The 23,629-nt window shown below is 39.1% G+C and overlaps 1 protein-coding gene across 7 annotated transcripts in view; it reads left to right on the top strand.

Moving 5' to 3' along the window:
• The window catches only part of LOC118571182 (PARP1 binding protein), a 52,544-nt gene that overhangs the window by 9,902 nt on the left and 19,013 nt on the right, over positions 1-23,629 (top strand). For 4 of the 7 annotated variants that reach the window (XM_036170125.1, XM_036170124.1, XM_036170119.1 and 1 more), the window contains exons 2-5: positions 1,967-2,194; positions 6,886-6,990; positions 16,074-16,244; positions 17,464-17,618. In XM_036170125.1, the coding sequence (XP_036026018.1) occupies positions 1,967-2,194; positions 6,886-6,990; positions 16,074-16,244; positions 17,464-17,618 (659 nt within the window). The remainder of the gene's footprint in view (positions 1-1,966; positions 2,195-6,885; positions 6,991-16,073; positions 16,245-17,463; positions 17,619-23,629) is intronic. The other 3 variants (XM_036170126.1, XM_036170123.1, XM_036170122.1) reach the window with 2 other exon arrangements.

Genomic DNA, 23,629 nt, shown 5'->3' with positions numbered 1-23,629 from the left:
TTCTGTCATGATGGCCACCTGATGGAAACTGAATCTACAATGCCTGTTTAGTTGGCTTTAATTCTTTTTTTTTTTTTTTTATAATCCCAGTATGAAACACTTTTAATCAAGTAATATACGAGATCATGAACTTGCATAATTTCACTTTAACTATCTCTAGTCAACCCAAGGAGAATAAGTTGTATGTTTGCTTTAGGGAAGAAATCTTATTTTTTTTTCTAGTATAAAAAATTGTTATACTAAAAAAATTTTGGAAATTTTTGAGAAAAATCAATTTAGTGTTGAAACTCACTGAATTTGTTTTATATCTCTTAAAAGTGTACTAGATTATAACCTTTAAGGGATTAGGAAGTATTAAAATGTCTAATTTTTGATATGGTGCTGGGAAATTATCTGGCTTATGTTTGGGTTTTAGATTTAAAGTTTGAAAGTTAATGGTAGGGGTCATTGAGTGAGCTTCATATATTCTAGTTGACTTAAATTTTTGTGATATAACAGGTCTCTACCCTAAGATAGTAGAGACAGTTTATTGTCTCAGTATGACTAAATAAAGAGTTAAGTTTTAAAAGACATTTTAAACAATGTTTTAAATCTGGATCTCAAATAACATATATGACTGGTTATCATAAAATATAGAAAGATACAGATTTTTAATAATTCAAATATATATTTATAAATGTTGTTTTGGATACATCGATTTCTTTGAATTATTCTTGATTAAGTAAGATTTAGTTCCAGAGAATAACAGTGGCTAACTACTTAATTACCTATCCTTCTTTAAAAGGAACTACAGTAAAAGTCTCAGTGTTAGCAGAAACTGGGAGAAACTTAATCGTGCTAAACAGCACATATTACATTTCACAGACCCACATATAGATATTAAAAAATATTTTTATTCATGCTGAATTGAAAATGAGAAGTTAGAATTTTTTTTAATAAGTTAAGGTTGGTGTGTTTTGGAAGTCACCATTAATATCTTGCATACTATGTGGGAAAAAGATGCATTGAATAAAAAGTAAGCCTTTAGCATATCCGCTGAAAATTTATCATGTTGCTACCCAGCGAGATACTTTAAGGAAAACTCTTATAATTAGATAAATATTGACCTGCAACCTGTTGGTAATGGTATTAGGTCTCTTATCAACTACATACTAATATAGTCAGATCACAATCTTTCGGTTTCTTCCAGAAACAACAACAACAAAAAACAGAAGCCAAAACATAAAAGAATAAATTTGCCTGACTAATGGCATATGAGTACTCATAGAAATAAGCATAACTTGATTTTTAGTACTTAGTTACTGTAATTTAGTGTATTTAGGACCAGGGAAGAAACAAAGATCTTTCCAGGCCCCGAGTTTTGCACTGATACTTTTCTGTAATAGTAACAAAATAGACATAAGTCATAATAATAATGACCTGAACACTATGACTGAATTTTAAAGACAGTACTTGGAATATGTTTTGTTATGTGGGAATTCATCATGGCATTGGGAATATAAAGAGATTAAAAACACTTCAGCTAAGTACAGTTTATTTTGCACCCATCCTTTTACTTTAAGTAAAAGATACAGTGGACTTTGAGAGAGGAAACATTGATTATACATCTATGAAATCTTTCTTTCTCTATTTATTATTTATTTATTTTTGTTTTGTCTTTCAAGACAGGATTTTTCTGTGCTGTTCTGTACTTTTGACCAGGCTAGCTTTGAACCCAGATTCTCCTGCCTCTGCCTCCCAAGTGTTGAGATTAAAGGTGTACTTCAACATTCCTGACCCCATTTACCAAATTTTTTATCTGCCAACTTGCCTACTTGTATATATTTTATCAAATTTTCACAGCTTTTATGTTTACTATAAAAGCATGCTATTTATATTTCTCATATCAATTATAAGCCACTAGATAAATGGACACTGAAGTGTCAAGCACTCAAATTTATCCATTATTTTTTTGTATCTCTTTCAGCACAATGGAGAATTTACAGTCTCTCTCAGCGATGTTTTACTGACATGGAAATACTTCTTACATGAAAAACTGAACTTGCCCACTGAAAGTGTTAAAGTGGTTGACCACTATGAAGACATTAAGAAAGCATATGATGATTTCTTGAAGGATAGTAATATGCTAGATCTGATTGATGTTTATCAGAAATGTAGCAACTTGACTTCTAATTGTGAGAACACCATCTCTTCAGTAAGTATTTTAAAAAATAATTCTACTTTAATCAAATTCAAGTTTAGTCAGTTACTTTTATTTGAAACTATAGATAGAGTTACTAGTCTTAAAAGTATGGGGGAAGGCAGAGGCTATAGTCTTTGATTCAGTAGTAATGTACTGGGTAGAAGTAAAAGATTTAATAAGTTAATTTTTTTCTTTTTCAATCATGTTAAAAATGGAAAGTTTAGCTACCTAAAGGCTAGTTTTTACTTGAAAGTTACATATGTTTGGTAAGTTTTATTGGGAGCTGAAGAGATGGCTCAGTGGTTAAGAGTACTGGCTGCTTTCCCGGAGGTCCTGAGTTCAATTCCCAGCACCATATGGTGATTCACAACTATCTATAGTGGAATCTGATGTCCTCTTCTGGCATAAAGATGTACATGCAGATAGAGCACTGATACATATAAAATAAATCTTTAAAAAAGATAAATTTTGTTGGGCTTATGCTATTGTTATTTGACATAAGAACATTTTTCTTAATAGATAAAAATTTGGCAAAGAAATAAGTTCCAAATAATAGGGTTTTTTTGAATGAGATCAAAGATTGCCTGTTTACAACTTTTTTCTTCTTTGTTGAATGTATATGTTTATTTGGTGTGTATTGTATAAAATGATTGTTACAGTTCTTTTACATGATTTAATAGCTTCTTAGATAGACATGCCATATATTACTATTAGAGAATAGAATAATATAATGTCTATGAGATAATAGCCTTCATTGTATAAGCATATTTATTTTTAATAGGGTATAAATTTAAAAGCTATAGTGTCCTTTAGATTTGTTTGTATTAGAATTGATAAATTATTTTAGAATCTATTTGTATATGTGCAGGTTTTATTTTTTGAGTGTTGAAAATACTTTAATATTTTCTGTGTGCCAATAAAGTAATAAGTACACGTTGATAATGGCTGAATAAACAACTATAGCTGGACTTTGGAGGAATTATTTACTGTATTTTGTGAGATACTAAGCTCTTCTCATGGAATAATTAGGAATAGTATTTAAGTCCATTGTAATAGAAATGGCTAGTATAAAATGTATGTGGAGATAGAGGTCTATTTCACCCCTATGAAATGGCCAAAGGTAGCTGTTGACCGTCCAGCATTGCTCTCTGCAGGAGGGAGGCAGCAGGACTGGGGAATGGCACTCTGCTTTTAAGGAAAACCCGCTCTTTTGCTTCAGTCAAATTGCTTAAAGCTTAGTTGAGGGAGTGTGGAGAATATAGTCTGTTTACAGTAGCAATGCAGCGGGGGACGGCAGACATTCTGTCAGTGAGAATGGATATTGGGCGGCTTGTTGTCTTTTCTCCATTGGTGCATCCTGCAAACCTTTGCCCTATTATAACTTCTTCAAGCACACCTGCACATGTGTTCTTTTGACTAGCCCTCTCACATAGTTGATGTTATCAGCTGACGGTCTGTGAGCACTGAGCTGTAGAAATGAAAAAGACAACATGCCTGAAGTCTTGGGCACGTTGTTTCATTGTGTGCTTTCTCCATCTTGGCTTCTCTAACGCTTTTCCTCACTGAGCGAATGAGACATGTAAAGGTTGCTCTTTAGGCTAGCTATGTGGAGGATAGTCTGCAAATGTTAATGTGTCTCTGTAGAACACCAAAAATTAAACCAAAGCTGCCAAGATGGTAGTTCATGAAGAAGACGCTGGAATTCTAACAACTCCGTCTCTGATACTTGTTTTCTCCAAGAGAATTTCCACCAGCAAGGGAATTGTACAGCAAAACGTATCTTGGGTTTTTCAAAAGTGTCTTAAATGTACCCCTAATTAGTTTGGACTGTGTCTTTAAAGTTACATATCAGAATATTCCAAATAGTTCTGGTTTTCATGCTCTTGAGTCTTCATGGCCTTAATAAGGTTGCTTTGTTTCATATTTGTTGTAGTTTAAATAACGCAGATATCACTGGGAATTAAGATAAACAAAGATGTGGTAGTTCTGGAGAGGTGGTAACTTAAACCTTTACTCCCTAGTTTATAATTCTCTATCTGGGAGCATATAAGGCTTTGGATTCTAACTGGAATATCAGGGAGAGAGATGTGGGACAGATTTGTTTTCACATGAACTTAAAGGATGTGGCCAGAGAGTATCAGAGAGCTAAGGCCAGGAGAGGTGTAGATCTCAGAAGAGCTTAGGCACAGAGATCTGTGAACCCTCTGGGCAAGATGCACAGATGGTACCTGTGGGCAGGCAGGGTTCTCTGTCTCTCTGGCTGAGAAGTAGTTCTATTATTCCCTGTTAGTAAGGCTTGGGAGAACACAGACTTGCTCAGCAGGTGGCTGACAGCCTTTTTTGTACTTTCTTCTATGGTTGCTCGGCTGCTCAGAGGAGCAGAGAGACCAGGGCACCTTTCATAACTTGTAGAAATGTCATGTCAGAGGGAGCCTGAAGGAGCCCATCAAGAGAAACAGCAACCCAGTCAAGGATTCCCGTCAACAAGAGCTATTGGAGGAGGAACAACGCCTTAAAAGCATAGAACTGTTCAAGGATAACACAGAAACTCAGGCCTTGCTAGATCTTACCTAATAAAGAAGCCATGCTTGCCGGGGGCGCCGTGGGAGTGACGCACTGATGCTAGAGTGTCAGCAAGGGCCAGCACAAGCACGTGCACCAACTGTCCAGGCTGCAGCGAGGACACCGGGGTGCAGTTTCCTACATTGACTGCAGGTGGGAGAGAGGGCTCACTGTTCCTGATGAGGCCGCGCTCAAAAAGACTCAGACAGCACAGGACTCCTGAGGAAGCTACTACACTTAGCTGTAGCCAGAGACCTGCAGGAGATGCCCTGAACCTTTGTGAGAAGAGTGTGGAAGGTGGACGCCTGATGCCTTCAGATCTTTCCCAGGACATCCCCATCCACACGGCAGAGGTCAACGCCACAGCAGCCTCTAGGAAAAGGAAGCCGATTTCCAGGGCTTCCAAGCGGCCCCGGGGACAGTCAAAGCCCTGCCAGGACCTGTCAGTGCCTGCGGAGGATCCCTCAATGTCAGCCTCATTGGCCCAACATCCTCGGGGGAAGCCAGAGTCCCTTGGAGGCGGTTCTCAAAACTCAGCATTGCCCAAGGTTTTCCACAAAACCCGCAGGGGGAGGCGAGACCCTACGAAGCTGGCAGCTGCCATGGAGCGGGTGAGGCAGTGGGAAATCGGTCTACTTCAGAACCTTGAGGAAGCCACGCAGCACCACCTCACGATTGAAGCCGAGAATAAGAAACCCGTGAGCCAGGAGCTTCAGTTTAATGTAGAAGACCAGCCAGAGGCCTTCTCCGAGGTCCACACAGGGCATAGACATTTGTGTTTTTTGGACACATGATCACTAAATGTAAAGCTGGCATTACTCTTATAAATGTTTGTACCACTCACTTTATCCAAAAGCGCTTGTTCCTTTTTTTTATAAAACAGTAAGCACCCTAACCTGCCCTCTCCATCCTTTCTCCTCTGCTTTATCACCCCTTCTTCAGGTGTAGGGGCAGGAGCGCTGGCTCTTCCCTGAGATGCAGGCAAAAGCCTGTTGCTTGAGTAGACTCAGAAAACACAGTTCCCGAGAGAAACTGAAAACTGGCGTGTTCACAGCCCCCACTAGATGCCCAGGGCGTATAAGGTCTAGGAGGTGCCAAGAGGCAGGCGATGTTGATATTGAAGCTTCAGGTTGGGGGAAAGTGTTTCCTCTGGTGTGTGTCAGAAGTAGAGGCATTTTTTGAATGGTTACCAACCTTGAGAAACTCGGGAAATATCTACCACGAACGGATGAGAGGCAGGCGGACCCCTGCAGTTGTCGGGACACTCCAGCATTTCATCTGCTCCAGTTCTGTGGGATAGGAATCAGCTGTGTAAGAGGTTTCAGCGTTCGTAACCTTTATGAACTTCCTCCTGCGTCAACCGACTGTTCAGTTGGCTCCTTTTTTATAATTAGTAAGAGGTTATAAAATTACCAGTTATAAAAATGATGCAAATCTGTTAACTTTTCAAATAAAACAGGAAAATATAAAGAAACACAAAAACTTATTATGTAATGATATAAAGGCAAATACTTCCAAGTAATTACTAATTTTTATGAAAAATAAGCTGTTTTCATGACAACTTAGAGAAAAATATGATGACTTCCAAATACAAAAGGCATATTGACACAAAAATTAGTATCCTAACAAACACCAAATTGAAAGAACATTGAGGTGGAGCTAGGGGTCTTACATGAAAATGCTAGCGGCCCCAGGAGGGGCCACACCTGAGCGTGTGACCAAATAACAACATGTTTGTCACAGTAACTAGAGCCGTTAGCTGAAGAGAGTGTACCGATGATTAGTGTTTAAGGCCTAGGCTATGAGAAAAGATACATAGATATAACCTGATACAATTCCTGGACTCTTAAATATTATACAATTCCTTAGGCATAATTTATTATTGAATTATAATATGTTTATTATTTAGCAAAAGATGAACTGGAATGTCCCTTCCCAACCATGGTAATAGTTTATCATTCAGTTTCAAAGGATCTGTGAGAATTTGCAGAAGTGTGCAGAAGAAAATGTTATGTTCATTTATATTTGTCCACGGATGTCCAGTAATCTTTGGTACTGGAGCATCTGTGACAATATGCAGAATTTTATGTAACATAATATTCTGTTTCCTATACCTTTATTGTACTGTGTATTGTTTACAGAGTCAGCTACGGGATTTTCTGTCTGGCACACAGTGTGCAGTAAATGATGAAACTAATTCTTACATACCAGCATCCCCAGTGAAATGCAGCCAGGATGGTGAACAGGTACTGTTAACACTGCCAGCCAATTAAAGCAGGATGTGACCACTTCAGATCACGAATCTGTCAATTCATTGCAGTTATCACTTTTGTTTTTTTTCTTTTTTCCAAGTTTTAAAGTTGTTTAAATAAAGCTGAATTTGTAAAGGATACTACATTGGGATTGGTAAAAGTGTCATCTTAATCCGAATCTTCATGGTTTGGGCCAAGGTAACCAACCACCCTGAGCAAACAGGCACAATCCACAGTGCCAGAGATATAGTTAAGTTTCAGCTTGTCGGATTTTTTAAAAAAAAACCCTATTAAGTAAAATTCACATCTGCTGTTTTATATGATTGACTCTTAAGAGGATGTGTTCCATAATGGATAATGTTCTATGGCAGAGTAGTACATACTACTCAAAATTAGTATGGTTGCTGGTTAGCCCTAATGAGATTTGCCTTTAGCTGAATATTATGTTAGATACTATTGCCTCAACTAACCATGAGCTGTGTTTATAAAAGTTTCTATGTTTAATAGAATCACCATCGATGAGAGTTTAAGAATGTTGGCAAAATTTTATTGAATGTATTTTTGAAATCCCACTTTCATGGCCATCTACTCCAAAAACGTTAACCCATTTCATGAATTCCTCCCAATTTTTCAGGAGAGAGACTCTTCTGAAGTCTGGTGTTAAGCAGCTTAAACCTTAAGGAACAGACCCTCTCACTGTTTCCAACTAAATGCTTACTCACTTCCTGGATTTAATAATGTACTTTTTTTTTTTTTTTTTTTTGGTTTTTCAAGACAGGGTTTCTCTGTGTAGCTTTGCGCCTTTCCTGGAACTCACTCTGTAGACCACGCTGGCCTCGAACTCACAGAGATCCACCTGGCTCTGCCTCCTGAGTGCTGGGATTAAAGGCGTGCACCACCACCGCCCGGCATAATGTACTTTTTTACCCCTGTGTTTCCCTTTTTTCTGTCTTATTTAAGGGTTACCAAAATCCTGTGCCATATTTATGCCTGAAATTCTTCAGCATGCATTTCCTGAAAATGAAGGATAAAGCCAATGTCTAATTTCTCCATGTGCTCCTAGAATAGTTATTGTCTCTGTTGACTGTTTTAGTCTTTAGGACTCCCTAATTTTCTTTTTCCCTTTGTCTCCTTAATACTCTGCTGTTCTTTACCCTGTCCCTTATTTGCCATATCACTAATAAAGGCTATAACTTAAGATTTAGTGTTAATATTTTGTCAGGAAACAGAAGTTCAGGCTGTACTGAACTGGCTGATCTCTCTAGTATAAAAATTAGTTTCCACTTTGCAATCATCACCAAAGACCTGTGAGAAGGTCCTCTGGCTTTACATTAGCAATCCTGTTTCCCAGCAACCCTTTACCCAGTGGGTTTTTTAATGCATGCAGTGATGATCCTTGCCTGACTCCAGTATTTATTTTCTCCCAGCATTTGTAGAGCCCTGAGTTTTTTATTTGTAATGTCTTCATTAATCACCTTCAGTCACCCAAAGGTTTACCTTGTCTAATGGGATAAATACAGTTCTCTAAAATTGTGAAGGTCGTTGCTTAAACTCCCCTCTCAAGTTAGGAGTTGGTGTGATGGAGCTCCATTAGAAGTAAACTAGATACATAATTTTCTATTTGTCTTTGTTTGTTGATTCAGTGCTTTGAAATGTGCTGTTCTTTAATGCTACAATTGAGGAGCCCACTAAGGTAGCTCGGGTGTCTTTTTGTCCATATGCGCTGTACGATTTGGGAGTGTTTTCTTGTTTCTGGTATAAGAAAGTCCCAGGCCTATTGTGAATATTCCTGTCCAGAATACCAGGTTCTTCTTAGTGATTTTATTACTATTTTCTCTTGCTTAAAAAAATTTTTTCTACTTGCTTTCTCTTTGTTTTTTATTCTTGTCCTAAGTCTTTATAAAATACTAATGAAAATTTTCTTACTTAATGAGTATATTCCTAAATGTCAAATGAGAACAGAGTATTGTCTTACAGATCTTGCCTCTGTTATTTCTCTAAAAAACTGTGTGTGTGTGTGCATGCACCACACATGCCTGTGGGGTGTCAGAGCTTGTAGGAGTTGGCTCCCTTCCCCCAGCATGTGTGATCTGGGGATCACACTCAGGTCTTCAGGCTTGATGGTGAGCACTACACCTCAGTAGCCCAGTGTCTCTGTTTTCTCCTAAGTACTCTGTAAGAAGGACACAGTAATTGCTGTCGTGGTCTTTCAAAAAAGAGGAATGTCTTGTATGTGAAAAAAAAAAAAAGTAAGCTTTATCGTTTTGACTTAAAGATATAAAGCAGTATCCCAAAAGACTAGCTGTCACCAGGATTATAGTATTCAGAAAGTGAGGGGATTTCACTATTTCCCTATGGTTTCTTTATTTTAAAAACACCGAGAGTGCCTTGAGGTGTAGCTAAGTGGTAGAGCATGTGCTTCACTTCTACCTGGCCCTGGGCTATGTTTCACTTATTAAATACACTTTCTATAATCATGATATTTCAGGCAAAATATAGGCAGTCATTAACAGCATGCCGCTCTCAACCTTCTTTATGTGTGAAAGCGGTAGAGAGCTTCTGTAAAGTCTGAGGAAGGCTTCACTTAACACCCTGAACAGGCAGCTGAGGGAGGGAGGGCCAAGTTTTGCACATTAAGCTTACCAGCCTTTCAGACGGACCCTGACTTTCCGGCCGTGAATGAAAATGGAGGAACAACCAGTCTGCAGACGATAGTGTGGGGAAGGGCCCACCGTCCTGAGGAGGACCACCATCTCCGACATTACCAAAGCTAGTTTTAGGGAATCGGGGCTTAACGGATCTCTGCTTTTAAGGAGTTCTTTGTTGGTGGGAGGAGGGGGACGAAGACATAAAACCGAATATGCTCACATCACAAGGAATTGGTGCCAAGTGAGCGTCAAGAGAAGTCTGAGCACTAGCAGGAAGGGGATGCTCTTCCTCCCATCAGTCAGCTTTGGAAACATTCTGTGAGGAGCGTGTGCTCCCGCTGCCACAGCAGTGAAGTTGTGCTAGTGCATAGCTTAGAACAGAACTCGAGGAAACAGAAAACAGACTGCTTTTATAAAACGATGTAAAAGTGCCCTTGGTACTGTTGGGCCACCCAAAGAGCACACACTTCACTGGGCACCTCCAGAACCCCCAGCTGACTGTGCCTTCTCTGTTTTAGCACGCCCATGTTCTGCAGCGCTGTTCCCATCCTCGCAGACCTCTGCTTCCCTCTCTCCAGTTTGCTACTTTGTTGCCTTTCTAGGGACCCCTTTAGGCTTATGCCTGACTTAAAGGTGTTTTTAGAAATCAGCTTACTTAAAATTCCAAAGTGACTTTTGGGGATGCAATCTTGCAGAGGTATATTCTAATTATCAAATACATTTACTGATGGCACACCAAAATCTTCTCGTGGAACTGTAAGATTAATTTAAGAAATACTCTATTTTCTTATTTTATTTTCCCCTAAAGTGCTAAACTGTTGCTTTAGAAATTCTGAGGTAGCTCCACAGCCTTTGGTTCATAATTCATGTGCTTCCATTTGATTGGCTATTTGTCCCTGTGCTTTTCTAATCTTGATCTCAACAATTCACGCTCTTATAGTCCTTCCTCTTTCTTGACAATTGGACACCTGGAGCTCCACCTGGGGCCTGGCTGAGGATCTCTGCATCCACTTCCATCAGTTATTGGATGAGAGTTCCAGCTCGACTATTAGGGTGTTTGGCCATCTGATCATCAGACTAGGTCAGATCAGGCTTTCTCTCGACCATTGCCAGTAGTCTACAGAGGATGTATCATTGTGGATTTCTGGGGACCTCTTGAGCACTCTGCCTATTCCTGTTCTCATGTGGTCTTCATTTATCATGGTCTGTTATTCCTTGTTCTCCCTTTCTGTTCTTGATCCAGCTGGGATCTCCTGCTCCCCTAAGCTTTCTTTCCCTCAAACCTTGCCCTTCATTACTCCCACTGTCGTCCAGGTTGTTCATGTAGATCTCATCCATTTCTCTGTCATTGGGTGATCCCTGTGTCTTTCCTAGGGTCCCGTTTTCTAGGTAGCCTCCCTGGAGTTGTGTAGCAGTCTAGTCATCTTTGTTTTACATCTAGTATCCTACTATGAGTGAGTACATACCATGTTTGTCCTTCTGAGTCTGGGTTACCCCCAGCTGGCCCCAGGCTGTGGGACCAGGACCTGTCCTTAGTGCATGAGCTGGCTGTTTGGAACCTTGAACTTACACAGGGACACTTTGCTCAGTCTGCAGAGTCCACCAGGTTTAAATGAATCCCCAGGGGAGTCTTGGCTCTGGTGGAGATGGGAATGGAGGGGAGGGGATAGGGGGAAGGTGGGAATGGAGGGGAGGGGATAGGGGGAAGGTGGGAATGGGGGTGGGAGTGGGGAGGACAGGGGAACCCATGGCTGATGTGTAAAATTAAAACACAAATATAATAATAATTAAAAAAAAAGGAAAAAAAGAAATTCTGAGGTAATATACAATCTACAATATTCTCTTGTCAGGGCATTAAGCAAGGAAAAATTATATGAGTGTATCAGTTCTAGTTCAATCATTTGTCATATACAAGCATTTATGTGTTAGCAAGGAAAGTTTTTAACAAGGAAATTTTTTTTTCATCTAAATTCCTGACTTCAAATTAAGGTTGATATTTGCATCTCAATAAAAATTAAAGGAAAATAAAATAAGCGTGAAGCGGTCAAGAAGTTGAATAAAGTTGTTTAGCTCCCAGAAATTGCAAGTATTTTGGGATATGGACAGAATTGGTGTATTAAGCAAATAGAATAGTACTCTTCTTTTTGGTGCCTTGCTAAAGCTTTAGCCTTGTGGATTTTTTCAATTTACATTCTTGCTTCTGGATGTCATAACTGTATTTATGGACTGGTTTCCCAAGGAGCCTTTAAAAATTAACTTGCACATACAAGAGTACAGAAACCATAACTGCCATGTTATCTGACCATAATGAGAGGGACACAGGTCCAGCTGCAGCCAGAGTTTAAAGAAGCCCTTCATCTGTGAGGACTCCAAGATACTTTCCCCAATGTTTACCCAGCAGCACAGATCAGAGGAATGATATTTGTAAGCCCTAAAGAGCAAGTTGTAGGTGTGGAAGCATAAAGTTTGGCTTTGAAAAAAAATATTACATATATATGCATATAATATGCTTTGATCAAATCTATTATTATCCGTTCTCATCAAATTCTTCCCCTATTCCCCCATCCCTACTTTTCCTTTCCAACTTTATATGCTGGGATATATATATTTAAACTATGTATATTTAAACCCACTGCGTCCACACAGTGCTGCCTGTATGAGCGTGGGTGTAGGACCATCTACTAAGGCCTCAGTAGCCTTTCAGGGGCTGTACCTCTGAAGAAGCTTACTCTCTCTTTCCAAGCACTTGTCAGTTGCCGTAGCTCCATAGCGAGGGGTGGAACTTGCATGGGAGCAGCTTACACTTACACTTAAGTATATCCAAATACAAGCTAGACTTATACCCTTGATGGAAGACTGTCCTTCTGTATCATGGTTCTTGTCGGTCAAGCAGACGGCTTTAGGAGGGACATCCACGGTGTGGTGAGGGAGCAAAGGTCCAGTTAGCCTGATCAGCTGAGCTGTGATGTGTTAACACCCTTGAGTAGGGTGTTAACATATATCACTGCTACATCTCCCTTACTTCTGTCTCAGGGTTGATCTTTGGGCTTTGTTTAGTTCTGAATTTTTTTCTTCCTTTTGGTTGTTGTTTGTTTTTGAAAAGGACTACTATGTAGCCCTGGCTAGCCTTAGAAAGTCATGTGAGCCAGGCTTGACTCAAATTTAGAGACCTGCTTGATTCTATCTTCTGAGTGCTGGGATTAAAGGCATATGCTACTGCCTGGCCCTAATTTTGTTAACATTTTATCTCAAGTCTGTAATTTCAGTAACCTTTACCTAGCCTATGAAGTTTCTTTTTGTTTTGTTTTTGTGAGGCATGGTCTCACACTGTAGCTTACGTTCTCCAGGAATTCATTATGTAGTCCAAACTGTCCTGAAATGCCCAGTAATCCTCCAGCTTTAGTTTTCCAAGTGCTGGGAATTACAGACTTGAGCCATTATGTTGGGTGGGCACTGATTAAGGTTTTGTTTTGTTTTTTTTAATTAATCATGAATGCTTTTCATGTTTAAGAATTATTTTACATTTGCACATTTAAATAATCCAAAGGCCTGTCTTTAAATTTTCTTTTAAAATGTAGGCTAACTTACTATTTACCAGAAGAGTCTTCCTAATGATTTTATTTTTTAATCCATGAAATTTTCTTTTGTGGTTCAAAATTTCTAGAGTAGGCAGAACAGATACAAATTAGTTAAAATAACTTTTGTTTAATCTCTGGCAATTTTATATAGGCTCTCTTAATTACTATTCTATTTCTGTGAAGAGATGTAATGACCAAGGTAACTTATGGAAGAACGTGTTTATCACGGCAGGGAGCATGGCAGTAAGCAGGCATGGCACTAGGGGCTTATATGTTGTGACAGCAAACAGGAGGCAGACAGACAGCTAAATGGCAATGGTATGAGCTTTTGGAACCTCAAAGCCCCCCTCCATACCCACAACCCCAGTGACATACCTCCTCTAACATACTCTAACACATAATCCTTCCAAAACGTTTCCACCCACTGGGGACCAAGCATTCAAATATATGAGCCTGGAGGGGGGGGTTCATTCAAGCCACTACATAGGATATGATGCATTTTAATAATATTCATTCCATTCCTACTCTCTTCTTTTAACCTCCTCCAACTCCATCTAGAATCGTCTCAATTCTCCCCCCTTACTAATTTGATGCATTTAAAAATAACCTACTGAGATTAATTATGGTCCTGCCTGGTAATGGGTATGTGGTTATTTACCAGGGACTATCCTTCTGAAGGAAAACAGCTCATCTGACCCAGCAGCTATTAACTGCCCATAGTTCCTCAGCTAGGGGTGGGAATCCTATGTGTTCCTCTGTCATGATGCTGGCATGTTGTATGGTGCAGGTTTGGTGGAGATACTCACAGTCCCTGTCGGTTCCTGTGTGTAACAGCCGTACCTTGTTGAGAAGATAGTTTCAAATTCTTGCCCTCTTCTCAGACTCTTACAGTCTTTCTATATATACCCTTTTCCTTGTATGTCCCTGAGCCCTGAGAAGGAATGGGGTGGTGGCTGATACAGATGTCTCATTTAGGCCAGAGCACTCACCTAATCTCAGTACTTTGGCCTGCTAGGAGTCTCTTCATAACTTGTTCCTTGCAGAGACACTCTGACTTAGGCTGAGAGCAGCACTAGACTATGCAAACAAACATAAATATTTAGAGGGTAGTTTGGCAACATGACACCATATGCATTTAGTAAAACAACATTAATAGTTCTCTCCCACCTCTCTTGGCCCTATAAGCTTCCTAGTCACAGGCTTTTGAACAGGTTTATAGTGTCAGGCATGAATTCCCTTCTGTAATGAATCAGAAAACCATTCAGAAAGTGTCTGGTTGCACCTATAATGTTCAAACCGCTATTGTACCTCTGGACATATCTTGCCTAGCGTGCCAATAATGTAGCATGCACACTGCTAGCTAGGTAAGACCATTGACAACCTTTCCCTGCTAGTAACCTGCACAGCATCTTCTGGAACTATGAAAACTAGCAAGTAGTCCAGTTCCAATTTGATTACTCCATGTCCTGCAACCAAACTGTGTGTCTTTAGCAGTAGGGTCTGATGATGTAGTTCTGATATGCAACCAGAAGTAGTGTTAGTCACCTGTATTGTTTTGGGGGTGTTGTGAGTCTCCTTGGCCAACATAGGGAGGTATTCCACTTTTTACACTGGACTAGAAAATTTAAATAAAGAAAAGACTTTCTTAGAGTTTGGAGATGATACATTACTGGGGCTTCAGATTTCTGGTGTTATTGGAGCATTTATGAATTCCTTTTTTGACCATGATTTGAGCTCGCATCTATAAATCTATCATCTGAGGGAAAGATCTCAAGTGTATGATATGAGAGTGAGAACTAGAAACAAACAATTCCAGGGCTGTAGTGGTAGTCATAGTTGAAAGGAAAGGGACTTGAGGAGAGTTCATAAAAGTTTAATTTTGCCGAGATCTAATTGTTCTTTTCTTTTTGCCCCTGAATGTGCTTTTGGTGTCAACTCTAAGTTCTCTGCTTACATCTGGAATTTAAGGATTTTCTCCTATGTTTCGTTCTAAAAGTTGTCCAACTATATTGTACATTTAAGGCTATTCTGAGTTACTTTTCATAAGAGGGGTTTATTTGTTTTCAAATGAATGTTGGAGATCTGTTGTCCCGACCCTAGTAATGGCACTTCCTGTTTTGAACTTTCATTGCTGTGTCTGTCTGTTTGCTTCTGGGTTCTTTTCAGATTCTACTGAGCTGTGCATCTGTCTTTCTGCACATACGTCTCTCTCTTGGTTACTGCAACTGTGTAGTTTTCTCATATAGTTAGTATGTCTTTATGTGGCTTACATTTTTCCTAGTAAATCTGTTATCATTACCAAAGGTCAGTTAATGTCAACACTCACTAAGTGTCATTGTTTTCTAAACATTTGTTTTATTTTATTCATTTTGATCTTTAGTTATTTGATAGTATTAGTCACTATCTAGTAGTTCTCCAAGACTTAAGCATTTAATTTTAGCTCTGTATCTGGTGTTGCAATGGGATGTCGACTTGGGTCCAGTGGCTGGACTGCTCTCACTCTAAGGTTCCGGAAACTGTGTCATCGCCTGCTACTTCCTGGCAGGCTTATGCAGAGGAATAAGATGGACCCTCAGCAGAAAGGCCTCTATGAACTGTATCTTTTATGTCATTCTGTAAGAGCAATTTTCCAGTAATCACCATAGTTAGTGTTTTCTTGTTATTAAGTTCATTTTTGTAAGAAAGAATATGATGGTTATCCAACTTGTTCCTGGTTAGTTTGGCTGTTCATTTTGCCTAAAGAATGGGATGCAATATTGTTATTTCATGATTCTATGTATTCTTCCTGTATATAGAAAAGAGGTTTAGAACAACTGAAATAAAGAAAATAACAGAATACTTTACTGTACAGGTACGGCTATTGGCAAGGAAAATCTTCTTTTCCTATTTGGGTCTGCTAGTGAATTCCAAGAATGACTTGGCTCTGTCTCATGTTCTCAACATCCCTGATCGAGGACTGGGCAGAGAGGCCTTCACCGTCTTGAAGCATGCTGCTCGAGAGAAACAACTGTCTATGTTTTTGGTATGGGTGCTTACATTTTTCAGGATTCTTTATAACTCCCTGAGCTTTAACGTAGATTTCTTGTAATTATAATGAAACAATTTTTAAGTAGTTAATTTATGTTTTATCTCTGTATTTGAAAATCCATTGCTTTTTATTTTTTCCTGTGTCTTCCAAGTTTAGCAAGGGAGAATTTCTATTAAGCAGCATTTCCTATATAGATATATTCTACAGATTGTTAGCACTAATAAATGTACACTTTCCCTCTCCTGTTCTCTTTGTTTCTCCTTCCTTCTTTCCTTTCTTTTCTTTGTGGCACTTCACTATGTGGCCCAAGTTGCCCACAGATCTGTTTCACAAGTGCTGGGGTTATAATAAACATGTATTGCTGTGCCTGGCTTTGAGAAACGCTTCTTGACTAAGTGTTTCTGAGGGCACACTCTTCGGACATGGTATATATGCTGCTGTTCACACAATGCGTGTCTGCATATCAAGAGCTGTGAGAAATCCTTCGATGAAGAACTTTCTCCTGCCTTGTAGACAGTCAACCTTGTTACTTCGTCTGTTGTTCCTCCTCAGGCTATTTGACCGTAGAACTTCCCCACAAATTACTGACATTCCATAATGTGCCTTTCTTAGGATAATTTGGAAGATACTGTTTTTAGAACATGTTACCTTTTTGATGAGCTGATCTTGGGTAGAGCTATCAAATGTATTTTTGTCAGTGTAAAGACAGGTCTTTCAACTGCTTATCCTGAAATGTGAAAACTTGCTGGAATCTAGTGATTATCTAGTACAAATCTTTTTTTATAGTGAAGGTAAAATGAAGATTTAGACCCATATAAAACAGAATAGTTGACATTGAAAATGAATTTTTTCTATGTAATGATTTCAGTAGACATTTATAGAAATGAAACTATACCATAAACAAAGTCTGTATAGTGACTGCTCTTAACAATATGACTACATTCTTTCATCCTTGCTCTGTCATCTGACTTAGCATCTCAGCCTTCACCTGCAGCAAATTGCTGTTGGTTTCATCCTGTCTACCTAGCACGAAATCCACATGGCACTTACTTCTGTGATTATTTTCTCCTCAAAATGTGACATGATCCATAAAATATTCTTCAATGTAGCTGTATGCCTAGAATTACATAAGTGTACCCAGCTTTATTAACTGTATTGTAGTTTAACCTTCACAATCATTAAAGATTTCTAAGTCATTCATTTTCATTCACAGATGGCCACCTCATTTATTAGAACATTAGAGCTTGGAGGGAAAGGATATGCACCATCGCCATCAGATCCTTTACGGGCCCATGTAAAAGGGCTGTCTAATTTTATCAATTTCATTGACAAGTTAGATGAAATTCTTGGAGACATACCAAATCCAAGGTAATAATTTATAACTTATAAATGTTTGTTGTTAATCTCTCTTTAAAAGTTTACAGAATCAGAGGTAGGAATGAAGGTAATATTGAAGTCCCCAAGCATCAGAGCAAAGCATAGATAAGGAAATAAAATATCAAAATGGATAAATTGTAACTACATAACCTTCCTCTCTAAATTTCTGCCTTGCTATGATACTGTTTTTTATATGTGCGGAAACAAAATGTGTGTTCAAATTAAATTTATTTAGTGAAGATGGCTGTTATTTATCTTTGTATGGAAGAGACAGATTTTTATTTATTTATTTATTTTATAATTTAATTTAATTTTACATAACAGCCACAGATTTCCCTGTCCTTCTCCTGCCCTCCCCCCAGCCCACCCCCCATTCCCATCTCCTCCAGGGCAAGGACTCCCCTGGGGATTCAGCTCAGCCTGGTAGATTCAGTCCAGGCAGGTCCAGTCCCCTGCTCCCTTCACCCAGGCTGAGCAAAGTGTCCCTGCATAGGCCTCAGGCTCCAAACAGCCAGCTCATGCACTAAGGACAGGTATTTTTCAGAACTGGAAATCACCAAGTAATTTTTTAAAGTGTTTTACTTGTCACTAAAGGAAACCAATACCAAGAATGAGGAGGAAAATTGAAAAGATAATGAATTTCATTTTGGTTTTTATTATTTTTTATTTCCTTACATCTACAGATCTTTGGTTTATCTAGGATTTGTTTTCTATGATTTTAGAGATAAACATTCTTTTTAAATCTGATAGACTTTCATTAATAGTATAAATATGTTTGATGTTTGGATTATAGTAATTTGGGGGGACTGGGCTAGACTGTACCTATTAGCAATTGTGGATTTCTGTCATTTTGATTGGTGAGCCATAACATTATTCAAGTAAAGTAGCTGATACTCATTGGACATATTTTTGCATTGGAAATTGCACTAAACTCTTTTGTGTAGATTATCACTTGATCAGTATAAAGCCTCATATGGTAGATAACATTACTATTCTCAGTTTAGAAATGAAGAGATTGAAGCATTTACCCCAGATTACGTTGTCATTTCATAGCAGAACTTGGACTTCAATTAGTTCAGTCTGCAATCGACATTTGTAGCAGGCTTTCTTGAACTGCCAGCCAGCTCCCAAATCAAGACACGGAGATTTATTATCAGTTATGAACGTTCGGCCTTATCTTATGCTTGTCCTACCAGCTCTTATAACTTAAATTAACCTGTTTCTTTTCATGTACATTTTGCCTTGGGGATTTTTACCTGTCTTTCATTCTGTTTGTCTTTCTCTGTCTCTGTCTGTCTGGCAGCTGCCTGGCTGGCTAGCTGCAGGCATCTCTCTCTCTCTTTCTCCCCTGTTCTGCCTCTCTGTCTGTGTCTCTGTCTCTATCTCTCTCCCCTAGATTCCTCCTACTACTTATTCCCTTTGCCTACTAGCCCTGCCTATCCCTCCTCTGCTTAACTATTGGCCATTCAGCTTTTTATTAGCCCAATCAGGTGTCTTAGGCAGGCAAGGTGAAACAGCAACACATCTTTACATAACTAAGCAAATGCAGCGTAAACAAATGCAACGCATCTTTACATTGTTAAAGTGATATTCCACAGCAGACATTCTTTTATCTCATTCTAAGGACTTCTTTCCAAGATTCAAATTCCATATTTGTTTTCTTTCTTTTTTTTCTTTTTTTACATAATGTATATGTGTGCCTATGTGGATGGGGTGGGGCACGTGTGTGCCATGTCATGGGAATAGAGTTCGGGGTCAACCTCCAAGAGTTGTTTCTATCATGTAGATCCCAACGGTTGAACAAGTAAGCACCTTTACCCAATGAGCCATCTTGTCAGCTCTAAGGATTTTGTTTTCAATTGTATTGTGTGTTATATGCACACCTGTTCCATAAGAGCAGGAAGTTGGAGAGAGTCCAAAGGAAGTGAGGCCATAGTATAAAGCCTCAAGACCCACCTCAAGTGAACCACTTCCTCAGAAAGGTTTTGCAACCTTCCCAAATAGTTCTACCAGGGAGGAGCCAAATGTTCAAATATGAGTCTAAGAGAGATCTTTCACATTCAAAGCACCTACTTTTTTCTTGTCATTTGTTTCCTGTTTTTATTCATCAGTTAGTCATGAAGCTTGACAAATTCTGCGTTGGTACTGGTCCATCTCCCAAGTCACCCTTTGCCTTTGCAGACATCCTTCTGCAGAGTCTCGTCATCACTTACCCCCGACCTTTGCTTGCTAGTCTGCCTCAGAGTGCTGACTAGAGTCTTCATTGGCACCTCGTGAATTTCCTTTGCCTGCCCTGTTCCCTGAACCTCCTGGCTTTACTTTTCACTGCTGAGCTCTTCTTCACTCAGGCTTTCTTCTTAACAGCACACCCATGGACAAGGGAGATGGCTCGGCAGGTAAAGGCACTGGGTGTGCAAACCTGGTGACTACATTGGAGTCTTAGGAGAGAATCAACTCCGGAAAGTTGTCCTCTGTCTGCCACATGAGTGCCATGGATGCCCCCCACAATAATAAAAATGAAAACAGAATAAATAAAAGCAAATGGGAGCAAACACCTTTATTCTCACATTGGGCTTTATATGGCCTTATTGTATTTTATCTTTCTAAGATTATTAGTCATGTCTAACTTTAGTTGGGCATGATCACTCACTCATACCTGTTTGAAGTACCTGGGTAGTTGAGACAAGAAAGTTGCCTGGAGTTCAAGGCAAACCAGGGTTCCAGTGTGAGACCTTCCTTCAAGGTGGGGAGAAAAAAGCAAGAAGAAAAGAATTTAACATTTTTATCTGCTTTCTAGGAGTTTTTGGTTAGAGTTTTGTTTTGGCCAATATTCTTAGAGGGTGTGGTGATCCAATCCTTCTTTTCCTGTTTAAAAGTGAGGCCCTGTAAAGCTGATCAGCAGTTTTATGTAGTGGGCTTAATTATAGCGTGGTGGTCAGTTGGCCCTTTTGTTAGGGACTTAACTCTGCAGATGTCAGGTAACTGTACATCATTTCTTTGTGTTTTTCCAAAATTATCCACAGATCTACACTTTAGTCCCTGAAAGCCGAACTTCTGGCCTTGTGCTGTGCTTGTTGACACTGAGCTCACAGTTCACTGTGTACCAGCTTACTGCCTTTATTTTCAGTCCTTGCTGCCCTGGGTCTGGGTCCTCCTTGGCTTACTCTTGAGTGATCCTGCCTTCCATGCCATGGGGAAGATACACACTAACTTGACTGCTGAGAACGAGGGGGGCTTAGGGTGTGCCTCTTTCATATGCACACGTCAAGTTTCAACATCCTTGGTTGAAAGCAGGCCCTCCTATGGGTCTCTCTGAACAGTGACTTACGTTTATCTGTCTTTGTTCTGGGTAGTTAGTGCTCGTCTATCTGCTCTCTGTCTTTCCATGCTTCGATGGAACGTCTCTGCTATTACCGCATTGTCTTTTATTTTCTTTTCCTGTAGGATTGAAAAAAATCTGGTTTACTCTTTTTTGACTTCAGTAAGGTTTGGGGAGAAAGCTAAAATAAATGCATACATTCAGTCCAATGAATCTGTTAAAATTTTGGTGGACTGTATGGTTGGAAAAATTGACTAAACGGTTAGAAATACAATTATTTTATAGGCACTCAGGATGAGAGAGTATTTCTTCAACTTAGCAGCCATTTATGTGAAGTCTTCAGTTTGATCATAATGAATACTTACTCCATCTTCTGAGGAAGACACTAAGGAAGTTGGTATCTAAATAGTGTCTTCAAGTGGGAGTCTAAATAGTCCAGTTAAACAATTTTGTCTTCTTTTTAAACAGTAAGTATATGTTGATTTTGTAATTTAACATAGTAAAACTGTAAAAACTGAGAACATACCCTATTTATGCAGTATTGGCCGGAAGAGATGCAGGGAGGACCTGGTTGACCTGGCTTGTGGGAGCTTGTGATAAGGGTGTCAGGAAAGCAGGCCTGACAAAATGTTACAATTGAGCTTCAGCCAAAGGGTAACAGCCTTGCAGTGAGCCAGATGTGGGGGTGTAGACCTGCACTCCACTGGCTATGCCTTCTGTCTTTCATTTATATTAACTTTTTCTTGACTTGCACTTCAGCCATAGTCTATAAAGACAGTAAGAAAAAACCTAGCAAAGTTTTCTGTCCAGTTCTCCATCCAGATTCATGAGAAATTAGTGTTCTTTTTTTCTCCGTCTTTGCAATCTTGATGCACATTTTTTCCTAAACAGTAACTATTGTAAGAGCTTATTGTCTTCACTAATGTGCTGGCCACAGCAGTCTCTGATCCAGTGTGATGTGCTTGTTTACTCTTGAGGGGTTCACACTATTCTCCCGCTCTTCTCTCAGTGGTCCTCTGTGATCTTGCATTTATTACCATCTGGAGTGCTTTGACTCCTCATATTTAATCACTTCTTATAACTTTTCCTTATAACTTCTGTGATGTCATTCTCTCATTTTCTACCTCTCCAACTTCATATGTGGAAATTCTTACTAATCTGTTACTTGCTGAAACCCAACTTCAGTGACAAGTGAGTTTCCGAGACATGTCTTCAGGCTTCTCCTAGATGGTGCCTCTGATAGCTCAAATTTAACATGCACCAAAAATTATTTTTCATCTTCCTCTGAAAAACTGCTTGCCACCTGAGTGGATTCACCCTTTTCCCCTTCCAGTTACCCAAGTCTCACACATCTGTAAATCCTTTTCCCTCTGCTGCTGCCTTAGCTTACTGTTTTTTCTTAAACATTTTCACATCTTCTCTTGTCTCTGTTCCTGTAACTACTACCTTATTTTGAGTGTTTGCTGCCCTTATCTGTCCTTATCCTTTTTTACTGGACTTTTTCACCTGAGTTGTTCATTCTGCTCCTGAATTGCTGTATCCTGTTAGCTCACTGATGCCAGTGTGAACTTGGCGCAATGGCTTTTGATAGTACCGTGATTCAGACCTTCAATGAGCCACACTTGGTACAGGGTAAAGTCTCAGGAGGCTTGGCTGATGTGCACAATTGTGTATAATCTAAGTCCTGCCTTCCACTCCTGTTTCTTCATCCTCTTTGTTTCTCTGTCTACCTTACAACTTAAGAATAGCTGTCTTCTTGCATCTGAGGAGAATTTATGCTTCTCTTGTAAAGGAGGCATTATAATAATAACCTTTGGGTCTAAGGAAGAATGAAAATAGGTAGGCAGGAAAGAAGGGGAAAAAATGGAAAAATCCGAACTGCCCCTTAGTATCCTCTGCCAGCTTTTCATGAGGCCATCTTAGGGAAGCTGGCCGCATTTCTGCACTCTACCAGCAGATGCCACCATAAAATGCATGCTATACTTTTACCTGAAAAATGTCTTGGAAACATCACCTTATACAAATTAGTAAGGTTCTATTGTTAAGAATTCAAAATGTTGTACTTTAAACTTACTATACAGCTTTTTAATGCATACTTGTGTTATATATTGGAATAAATATATGGCTATAGAATATTAACTTGGCTGGAAATTACCTGTCTCATATATTGTTAATTATTTTTTTGTTTGAAAATACTTCAGAAGTGTTTTGATATTACTTATGTGCCTTTAATCATATTTAATTTTTAAATATTTTTAAAGATATTGAAGCAAATAGTTATCAAATTTTTGACTATATAATGGAAATAAATTTACTTAAGTAAGATGAACAGTAATCAATTTTATGACAGTATTTGTCCATATTATTGCTTAGTATTTTCTTTCAGCCATTTAAGTTTTAATTGTGCTTTTCATTACCTGCCTCGTTGTATTTTCTGCCCAGGGACTCACGTGTGATGGAGTTAGGAGCTACAGTTTTATTCTTCCATCTAAATGCTCCTTTGATGTTTATCTAAATTAGCAAAAACATGTATCTTTTGGGAATAACTCATTCTTCCTTTCACTTTTCCATTCAAGTTCCTTCTATACTTTTAGTATCATTCTACTTCCCCCAAAAGTTTTTATTCATCGTAAAAAATCCACTGCATAGCACGGATGGCCTGGAGCATTGGATTAAAAACCTG

Source organism: Onychomys torridus, chromosome 20 (genome assembly GCF_903995425.1).
Source record: "Onychomys torridus chromosome 20, mOncTor1.1, whole genome shotgun sequence".
Taxonomy (NCBI): domain Eukaryota; kingdom Metazoa; phylum Chordata; class Mammalia; order Rodentia; family Cricetidae; genus Onychomys; species Onychomys torridus.
This window is presented reverse-complemented; position numbering and strand designations above follow the sequence as displayed.